At 32.8% G+C, this 10013-nt stretch overlaps 2 protein-coding genes across 15 annotated transcripts; both read right to left on the bottom strand.

Moving 5' to 3' along the window:
• Positions 1-791: 791 nt before the first annotated feature.
• On the bottom strand, positions 792-4346 carry LOC137835404 (uncharacterized). Of its 14 annotated transcripts, none has more exons than XM_068643888.2 (5): positions 4165-4346; positions 3592-3782; positions 2466-3117; positions 1473-1645; positions 792-1391 (listed from the first exon to the last, which is right to left on the bottom strand). In XM_068643888.2, exons 2-5 carry the CDS (start codon positions 3682-3684, stop codon positions 1203-1205), a joined length of 1107 nt encoding a protein of 368 aa, XP_068499989.1. In that variant the 5' UTR covers positions 3685-3782; positions 4165-4346; the 3' UTR covers positions 792-1202. The 14 variants fall into 14 exon arrangements, with proteins under 14 accessions (XP_068499989.1, XP_068499997.1, XP_068500003.1 ...); XM_068643896.2 differs by having other exon boundaries at positions 1473-1636; XM_068643902.2 differs by having other exon boundaries at positions 1473-1636; positions 3592-3721; positions 4165-4283.
• A 1180-nt stretch (positions 4347-5526) lies between these two features.
• LOC137835401 (Adaptin ear-binding coat-associated protein 1 NECAP-1) lies at positions 5527-9324 on the bottom strand. Its single transcript, XM_068643885.1, has 8 exons — positions 8734-9324; positions 8424-8455; positions 8028-8128; positions 7870-7942; positions 7750-7781; positions 6634-6724; positions 6342-6456; positions 5527-6251 (listed from the first exon to the last, which is right to left on the bottom strand). The coding sequence occupies exons 1-8, from the start codon at positions 8842-8844 to the stop codon at positions 5940-5942; spliced, it is 867 nt and encodes a 288-aa protein (XP_068499986.1). The 5' UTR covers positions 8845-9324; the 3' UTR covers positions 5527-5939.
• Between the last annotated feature and the right edge of the window lie 689 nt (positions 9325-10013).

Raw genomic sequence — 10013 nt, 5'->3', positions numbered from 1 at the left:
TTATTATTACTATTATTTTCGTCTTGATGGAATAATAGTGTTTTTACTCAGTTATTCTTTATGATTACTATTGTTATACATCAGGATAAACGTGTTGTGGCTTCTTTAATTATAAATATTTAAATTCTTTTATTCTTGCTATTTTATTAATTTAATTTAAAAAGTATAATATATATATATATATACACACACTTGACATTTATTTTTTATCAATATTTTTTTCATTTCAAGTTCTCAACGTATTTTGAAAAAAAAAATACACAATTTTCCTTTTTAATTGACCCAATTTTTTGAAAAAAAACTTGTGAAGTAAATTAATATCATGACAAAAAAACACATAACACAAATAGAAAATATACAGTTTTGAATTGGAGAAGGTAATAAAATATAAAAAATTCCATCTTATTAGGTTTAAAGTCATAAAGATAAAGAAGTGGTTTAAGAGAGAAGGAAGATTACATGACATGACATACAACATAATCCATTATAATTATCCCATGATAGATCATACATGGCTCACACAATTCTTTAACCATAGCTAGCCAAAAACAACTATTTCTTAGTTAAACACCACCACATCTTCATCAATCAAATTAATCTTCATTACTTTTTCAATTTACAAACTCAATTCTGTATCATGTTTCATATTGGTATTCATTAAACACACTAACCTCTCTCTAAATCTTAGTTTTCATTCACAGGGGTTTAAAAAACAAATCTCTAACTAAATCTTAAAGGGCATGGTTATTTGTAAACCACACTCTACCATGTTGGAAAATGGAAAAAATATATAACAGAAATACTTAGCATTGATGAGAAAGCACATGAAATCCTACAAAGATATATAGACATTTTGTATCTAAACTTAGCAATCAAAGAAGAGGACATTGTCAATGAGAAAAAAATATGCCGTATTCAGTGCTCCATATATAATTGGTCCAAGCTACTTTAACTACTCTAAGTGGAGATTCTCATTTCAATGATCAAACTAAGGTTTCTTTCTTCGTTATTTTTTATTTCAAGCTGAAAAGGAAAGTGGGGTGGTGGAGGGAATTTTGGAAATGGGGCATTAGATATCATAGGAAAGTAGTTGTGTTGTGGTAGCATGATAGGTATTGTAGGGCTTGCAATAGGACAACTCAATCTCCTTCATAAGGACTAAGAAGTGGTCATGAATCTACACAACTTAATCATCCTGGTATTTAGAGAACCTCCCACTCAGATTCAGAGATATCAGGAAGCATTAGTTTCTTGTGATCATCCTGTAAAGTTGGACATAAACTCTCTGCATAATCACCCTTTTCATTGTTTCCGTGCAATATTGCAAGCTCCTCGTACTCTTGCCTCCTTGCAGCCTTCTTGGATAGCAAAAAGGGTTGTCGCTTCTTGTTCTTCAAACATGAGAAAAATGAATAAACATGTTAGAGCTTAATATGCTGCAAAGAAAGGAGAGAGGGTAGGAGTATGTGTACCTTGCTAGTTCTTAAATTACCCCCTGCATTGGGAACTGATTGAAGTTCATCTCTAGTCACCATAACACAAGTTTCCACAAGCTTCAATTCATCATCTTGTTGCTTTGTTTTATGGCCCTTCTCAACAATAGTACCAATCTTTGGTACATCCAAATCCCATGTTTCTGTGATTTCTTAATAATAAGAAGTGTCAGTTACCATTAGCTACAAAATATCATGAAATTTAATGACTGCCCACTGGCATCTCATACACTGCCTGAGCCCTGAGAATGTTAACATAGGGATTACACATAGACTTCTTTTATATGTCTAATATTTGAAAACAAAATATACTGCAAACAGGCTTTAGAGTTTCTGAATCTAGATATGCCAATGAAGACTTTGAATAGAACAAACTATTCCAATCTGGGAGTCAAAATGAAATAGTCATGTTCAGGAAACCATTTTTTGAGTTAGTTCTCTACATATTTTATGAAATAACTGAAAACAGATGCCACTTAGTACAGAAAACATTTTATCTTTTATTAATCAATAGGCTATAACAGACAAATGTCAAGAAAACTTCATCACATCCACTCTAACCTCACAAATACAACCCTGTGGGGATGCCTCAACATTTATTTTCATGCACCTTTTTGCAAAATCAGACCAAACCAGCCAGCACCAAGATACACTCCTTCAAATTCAACCAAATAGATGTGCATCCTTCTATAATTAACAAGTACTTTTAAATGGTATGCATACATAAAATGAGGGCCTAATTCATTATGATTTGAATTGGCACCTAAACTAAGAAAGTGTATCAGAATGATCTGAATTAATAGAATGAGATACAGTGATTGTGTGGTAAGAATAATTATCAGGCTGATATGTTCTGACCCCAACCAGAAAACTAATACAATTGTTACAGTTCACCCTTAGAAGCAAAAACTTATCGACAAGAAACAATGAAGAAAAAATAAAACTTCATCCAAGAGACACTCAAATACTAACCATATGGATCTACAAACAAGACACCAAAGGAATATGAATTACTATGCTTTTCTTTCTCTTCAGCTGATTCAGCCCATTCTAGATCGCCGGGGATTTCTTTAGTACTTGTATTTTCAATTTCATTGCAACAGTCAGCTACAGAGGCAATGGTAATGGATTCAGAGGAAGTTGGCTTTGAAACAGTGTCTGCATGATTTTTATTTACCCAGGAGAGTTCACATGTATTGCGTGTATCTGTTTCTGATAAAGTGATTTCACAGGCTGTCTTGGATGCAGGCATGTTTTTATTTTGTTTATCACCACCGAGGTTTGATTTATTGTACCCTTTGACAGAATAGTGAGAAGCTGAAATGAACAAAGCATTAGAATCACAGGATTCAGCATGGATTACACCATTATCAACATCATCATTCATTCTTGAGTCCTCAGTTGTTCGGTTGATGCCATCTTTTATAGTTATTTTCTTGGAACCTTCAAAAAAGTTCTCAGCGAAGCCAGCATCAGTATTTTGATTTGTAGGCAACTCTGAGGCTGATGTTTCATCCAAATCACATGAAGGTAGAGGAAGAAAATCTTGCATAACATCTGAACATATCTTTTTAACATTTTCCCCAACAGTCTGCATCTGATTCCCTAAGTACTTAACAGTTTCCTATCCCCAACAAAGGAAAACAAAAATGATGACAGGGTTACAGAAGTCATTTGCAGGCCAATAACTATCAGTCCGAAAACAACAGTTCAACCAGACTAGTCTTACACTACACAATTAAAATCATATATAAAAGGAAATTCAGAAAAGTTATCATATCACAGATTCCCATAAATACCAAAACAAATTTAATAATAACATGGCTCTCATGATTGAACTCTCAGTTTCATAATATATGAGGCAACTAAACTAACAAAAACTATAGGTAGAACACTTTGGACATACAAATCAAAGATGAAAAGCTTCAGGTCTACTAATAGCAGTGGAAGAATTAAGATTATGATATTAAGATTTCAATGGCTTTTATAGCAGGTATTCGGCATGTCCAGTTGGGAATAATTTATCTTTCCAACTTCCTCGTTTGAAACTATGAACATGCATATTCATGGTTAAGAATAAATAATGACAAAGGTATACCTCCAATACTGTGTCGTCCACATCCACACAAATATCCTCAAACTTCTGGAACATGTTACCAACCCAAGTTATGCATTTTACACCCATAGCCATCACAATACACTAGCTGGAACAGTAACTGGAACTGTCCCTGTATGTCCGATATGAGAGAGGATACAAAATTGAACTTTTTATAGTGACAAACTCAACCGCTGCCTGTAAAAATAAACTACCATCCTATAAACATTATGACACGTCCATAATTCTACAAAATCATACTACATAGTAATTCACTGTTTGAAAATCCTTTACTTTTAAATATTTTCTCATAAACAAAACAGAATGAAAAGTTAAGCACATCAAAATCACCATAAACAAGGAAAGAATATAAATATGTCAAAGGTACGATTAAAATGAAATAGAACACCCTTTCCTCCACCAAAAAAGGGACCATCTCAGAAACAACATATGGCAAAATATGTAAACAAAAACCCAACTTGTGACCAGGAAACATAACCCACTTAAAATATTACTCAAATAAATGAAAGGGTGGCGGTGATAAAAAAGAAGAAGTACAAGCAGAAGAGAGTTTACTTGCCGTAACGCGCACAGAAAGAAGAGCAGTGTCAGCATCTGACTGAAGAAGTGATGAGAAGGATAAAGTAGTAAAATTGAAGAGAAATTGTAACCAAGAAGAAGAGTGATGTGAAGAGAGAGAGAAGGTAAATAGGGTCAGCTCCACTGAGCCTTAAGATTGACACGTGGATTCCGATTCCGAAGTTTGCTTTTGGTCATTGTTCTTCACTCCATCTGTGTGTGGACCCCACCTTCCATTTTTTTTACCTGCCATACCATAACTGTTGCCTTTTTGTACTACTATTTTGTTTTATTGTTTTACTTTGTCGTTTTATTTACTTTCTTATATGAGAGTATTTGGGTGTATATATAAAAGGTAAATCATTTATTTATTGGAAAGTTTTTTTTTTAATTTACAAAATGACTTTAGAATTGACCTGTGAATAAAATGTACTAAGTTTCAGATTATAAAAAAATATCAGACATTTGTTATGGTTTTATTGTTTCAAAATTAGCATGATTTGGAAATAAATTTTGTTTCCAAGTTCACTTTATTCAAATTTCACAACTAAGATTGTTAAATTAGTTATTTATGGTTTGTTAAAAACGTTTCTATGTTTACGAATTTCAGGATAATATCTTAATTATTTTTTCAAATGATGAAAATATCTTTGATGAAGTATTAATGTCATTTGGCTGAAAGAATATTTAAAATATAATGAACACAAACTTATTCTCCTATCATCTTTGTTCCACTTGGACCGTTAAATAGTTATTTTCTATTTAATCAATTTTTTTCGTTCTCATTCTTTTATGAGAAGAAAAGCTTCTTCAGCTGAAAAGATGTGTATCTTTTGGATATTTTTATAACATAGTGGGATAAGATTTGATTTCGTTTGTTTAACAATGAAACAGATTGATTAGAATAAAGATAATACAGTTACTTTATAATGTAAAAGTAATAGTTTTATTTATTCCATCAAGTACTCTCAAAATTTAGAGAAAAATATTTGGGTTAGGTAGTAGAATGGAGTGAATCATAATTCATCTTTTTCATTATTCTTCATTCCTATTTTTATAAACCAAACAATGAAACAACCTCTACCATTCCAAATATTCCCTTCAACCTTCCAACAAATAGAGAATGGAAAGGGAAGAGAAAACATGAAGAAAACTTGAGAAAAACGATTCAGAAAAGAAGAGAGGATCCAAGTTATATACTATAAAGCATATAGCTTCAGTGTACAGCAACCACATCATATTGGTGTCCACTTCCCCGGCTTGTAACAAGTTCTGACATTCTTGACAGCACTATAGTTTTTGTTACCTGGGTTTCATTTTTCTTTATCCTTTCCTAACCATATAAGGAACAAACCAATGTTCATAAACACTCAATCTGATTCATTCATCATAACAGCAATTATGTTATCAACAAAGCTATGAACCCGGTTTAGGATGTACTACCATCAAATAACTATTGAGGCATCCCAACTCTGAGATATAAACATAGCACAAAACAGAAATAAAGTGACTCAAGATGAAGGAAAAACTCTCGTAGTAGTAGTAGCCTGCAGTGTAACTAAAATAATCACCGATTACAAAGCATATAGGTTGATTCTTTAATGATATTTTGCTGGAGGCTGTATAGGATTTACTTTCTTCCTGTCTGGAAGGACATAATTGAATCTCCAAGCTGAATTAGAAGTCTTTGGTATTAAGCAGATGTTCAAGGAATCAACGATTTTGCATGTTTTCTAACCATCACCAATTCAAGCTACACGATGAAGGATAGTTTAACCTGCTGCTTGGAAATCGCCAAAATCATCATCTGGTACATCCTGTGTGCTTTGATCTTCAGGAGAATTCTCGTGTTCTGTGTCTTCTTTAACTGTTTTGAGAAGATCAGCTTTAAAAGCCTTCTCAAGGCTGAGTTTTGTAGGTGAGTCTGTTGGAGACTTCTGCGGGGTGACAACAGGTGAAAGTGGTGCTGAAGGAGGCGGTGGTAACTTAATACTGGGTAGAGATTCTTTTCTTCCATTCCTTTCTTCTGGGGATTTGTTCAGACCCTGCTCAAAAAACTTGGACTTCACACTGCTGTCACTTTTCTGCATGCAAAAGATTAGAAATTAATAAAGACAATGTGCTGATAAAAGAAAACATCATTGTTTGTAGGAGCAAAATGCAGAATTCCATACGTTGGTCTTAATTTGCAGTACAAGAGTCTCTCCTTCTTTCAGACTGTAATCAACTGAGGAAGTTTGCTGGTAATGTTGTTCCATCTCCTCAGCAGTTTTCTTTTTATTCAGATATCTTTGAACAGATTTAAGAAGAGACATACTTTCTATTTGTCAAAAAATAGTACGAGGACTCTAAGCCAGAATGAATAAAATAAAATGTTTAGAGGCTGCCAAGTTTTGCAGATGATGAGATCACGAAATATATGTAATAAGAATAATAAATCTAATAAATATATTTGATGGAGGATACTTCATATGATCATGTAAGGCAGCTTGGAAGTCATAAGCCTCTGTTCTTTCTCGGAATCCTATGCCAATAAAAGCATGTCGGAGGCGACCACCTGCATGATTCTCAAGTAATAAAGATCAAAATTAGTCTGTAACATGAAATTTTAAAGACGGATCATAAGTCAACAGTCTTTCCAACTTGAAATGTCCAAACAAGAAAAAGGTAATACAGTACTTAAGTACTTGAAAGTAAATTTAATCGTATACTAAATAGAAGTAAGCTTAGTACCACAAGAGAGGAAGTGGCGATGAGGTTAAATGGACCAAAAATTATAACCTATGGCTGCTGAGAGAATGAGAAACTGTTGAAGATAGTGAGAGCCACTTCGCACGAAAGGATCAATTACCGACTACCACGAGTATGGCCCAATCGTACTCTTAAAATTTGTGATATTTTAAGACAATTAGTGCAACGAGCCAAGATTATAACCACTAGGTCATGTCATTAACTGGAATTTATAGACAATTTTGGCAAAAACACAGATTATATAGGCCTTATTTGGATACATTTTCCCATAAACAAATATAAGAGAAGAGAAGAGAAGAAAATAAAATGAATTAAACTTCTCCCACAAGTTAAAATTAGCTTTTGAAAAAGCTAAACGAGAGAAGTTATAAACGTTGAAATGCACAAGTTGATTTAACTTATAGGAAAAAGTTTAATTCATTTTATTTTCTTATCGGTACCTATAGATAAGTTTATCCACACAAGACCCAAAAGGTAAACAGAAAAAACTAGTTTCCTATATCAGTCTAAAACAAAACAAAAAATGCTTGCAAGCTTCTAAAAGCTCTGACAAACAAGCCAAATTATTGACAATTACAAAATAATTGATCATGATGATAATTACTGATACATACTTTGGTAGCATAGCAAGCTGAATTTTGTATTCTATTTTCTGAGAAGTAGAAACTAATTTAAAAACAATCACATCATTTCAAATTACTTCAAATCAAACAGGTAACATTATACTTTATACTATACTATACATTTTCCTTACAAACCCTGCTACCCAGCACACAGCCAATAAGATGATTTAGAGAAGAAGCACGGAAATATTGAGATATTATGACTCACCTATGTTCTCTTCAATGCGAAGAACAAAGTATCTGCATAATATATAAGTATAAGTGGTTCTGAAGTACAAAAAGATATGGTAACAAACAGCTTAAACTATCAACAGTCAGGGAAAACCACCTGCTGCTATCAATAACAGGCTCCACTGGATGCGGCTCTCCATTTCTTAAAAATGCCCGAGCATATAATTCACCTAGTTATGTATATTTCATCATAAAATTAAAATATAAAGAAAAAAATGTAGAATCTATTTTGAAGCAGATTTGATGTGGTCTTACCCGAGCTCTTATCTTCAAGTTTTATGATGCATTCTTCTCCCTTGCTAGTGACTTTCAATATTCCTTCCCATGCCCATTTGTTGACATCCCATTCATCAGCCCTGAAATGAATTTCATTAATATAAAAATCCAGTAATCACACACTCGAGAGCAGAAAAAAAACTCACTAAACTTGCAAAATTAGAAAACCAATTTCTTCAGAAAGAACATAAACAAAGGTAATGAAAGACACAAAATAATTAAAAGCATAGCAAACGTCCTAAAAGAGATCTAAGACCCTTCCATACACCCTGAATAACACAACTACTTTACAGAGGTAGAGTACATCTAAAACTTCAATAATGCCAAAGGTAAACTAAACAGATCACAAGCACCACATATCAGTTGATCACAAACCTATATGAAGCTGCACTCTTTCTTGGAGGTATCTGCATGCATAGTAGAAACTCGTCATTAGCTTTTACACAACGAAAATTTTCAAATTCCAACCGACCCATCAACAGAAAATTCAACTTTAAATAAAAAACTAAAAACAACGTTCAGTGCCGTCATGATTGCAAAACAAATTTAAATTAGTAATCAGCACACTAACATGAAACTTGATCATCTGCACATCCCATTGAGTTGTAAATTGAAATCACACCCCTCTCAAAACCCATTGCCCAAAATCGACTTTTGAGAGAAACCTACGAAATGGAAGACTCACTATGTAGACGTAACACTCGGGCACTTGAAAGAGAACGAGCTCGATGGGTTCGGCGTCTTCGATTTCGCCGCCACTTTTCTGAATGCGCGGTTCGTTCTCCTCCTTCTCCATGATTCGGAGGCACAGAAAGATCGCAAATTTGGAGGCGGAGAGTTAGGGTGTGAAGAAAATCGATCTGGGGCTCAAGGAGGTGTCGATTTGGAGATGAATCTTGCAAGAAGGGAATTCAATTTCTGAGATTAGGGCTTGGTTTGATTTATTTTTTTTTTGTCTTTAGTGAAGAGAGAGAAAGTGAGTGTAAGGAAGAAGGTTTGTCTCTGCTTGGTTCGTTCTCAGGAAGGAGATGACGCTGCACCCAAACGGTTCTGCATCGGAGCAATGAGCACCGTCTGATTGTAAGGACTTTGGTATCCAACGGTGTGATGGGTATGGACTGACTCGAACAGCTTGCTTTGTTTTCAAGTTAACAAAATAATAAATCCAATAACCAAAATTAACTTCAAACTGTTAGTGAGAGAATAAAGGAGAATATGCTATACAAAATTTCTGAGCTCATAATTTTATTTTCAGAACATTGTATAATACATAATACATACTACTTATTTTTTTAGTGGTTTTTAAAATTATATTTTTTTCTTGTTTCATTAAATTACGTACTTATGAATTTAATTGGTCATTATTCATAATAATAGAATTTAATATTAAAAAAATTACATTGACTAAAGTGGGTGGATTTGTTGTCCTCAAAGTTCAACTTTTGAAGTTTGTAAAGTTGGGCATGTGTGTTTAGATAGATTGTGTTGTATCAACTTATTGAAAATATTATAATCTTTTTAATGATTTAAAAGTAAGATGTTTTTATACTTTAACTTAAGACTTTAATATTATATTTTTTTTTATCTTTTCTATTTAATAAAATAAACTGGTTATTTATAAATAAACTAGTTATTAATAAATAAACTAGTTATTAATAAATAAACTAGTTATTAATAAATAAACTGAGTGTTTTAAGTTAATTTATTTTGTTAAATGAAAACAATTAGTTATTAAAAAAATAATAAAATGTTTTTAATAAATTTTTGTTATGATTTTTAATCTGATTTTAATTAACACAACTATTCTCAGTAAATGGAAAAACTGGTTTAGCAATCATTGTTACCTGTGTTTTTTTTAACATTTTAGCACCATATTTGCATGAGGAACAACAAAGCATAAGAAACTAAACCCACACAACATGCAACTAGCAACAAATATGAAGCAGAAATAGGAAAGGTACCAAT

The sequence above is a fragment of the Phaseolus vulgaris genome, chromosome 5 (assembly GCF_051622355.1).
Source record: "Phaseolus vulgaris cultivar YP4 chromosome 5, ASM5162235v1, whole genome shotgun sequence".
NCBI classification, from domain to species: domain Eukaryota; kingdom Viridiplantae; phylum Streptophyta; class Magnoliopsida; order Fabales; family Fabaceae; genus Phaseolus; species Phaseolus vulgaris.
This window is presented reverse-complemented; position numbering and strand designations above follow the sequence as displayed.

Coding starts and splice junctions, on each gene's coding strand:
- LOC137835404 (XM_068643888.2), bottom strand. CDS start 3,684: ATGGCTATGGGTGTAAAATGCATAACTTGGGTTGGTAACATGTTCCAG. Junction 3,118..3,591: donor TGGACGACACAGTATTGGAG/GTATACCTTTGT, acceptor TGTTGGGGATAG/GAAACTGTTAAGTACTTAGG. Junction 1,392..1,472: donor GTAATTTAAGAACTAGCAAG/GTACACATACTC, acceptor TCATGTTTGAAG/AACAAGAAGCGACAACCCTT.
- LOC137835401 (XM_068643885.1), bottom strand. CDS start 8,844: ATGGAGAAGGAGGAGAACGAACCGCGCATTCAGAAAAGTGGCGGCGAA. Junction 7,943..8,027: donor ACTTGAAGATAAGAGCTCGG/GTAAGACCACAT, acceptor ATACATAACTAG/GTGAATTATATGCTCGGGCA. Junction 7,782..7,869: donor CCTGTTATTGATAGCAGCAG/GTGGTTTTCCCT, acceptor TATATTATGCAG/ATACTTTGTTCTTCGCATTG.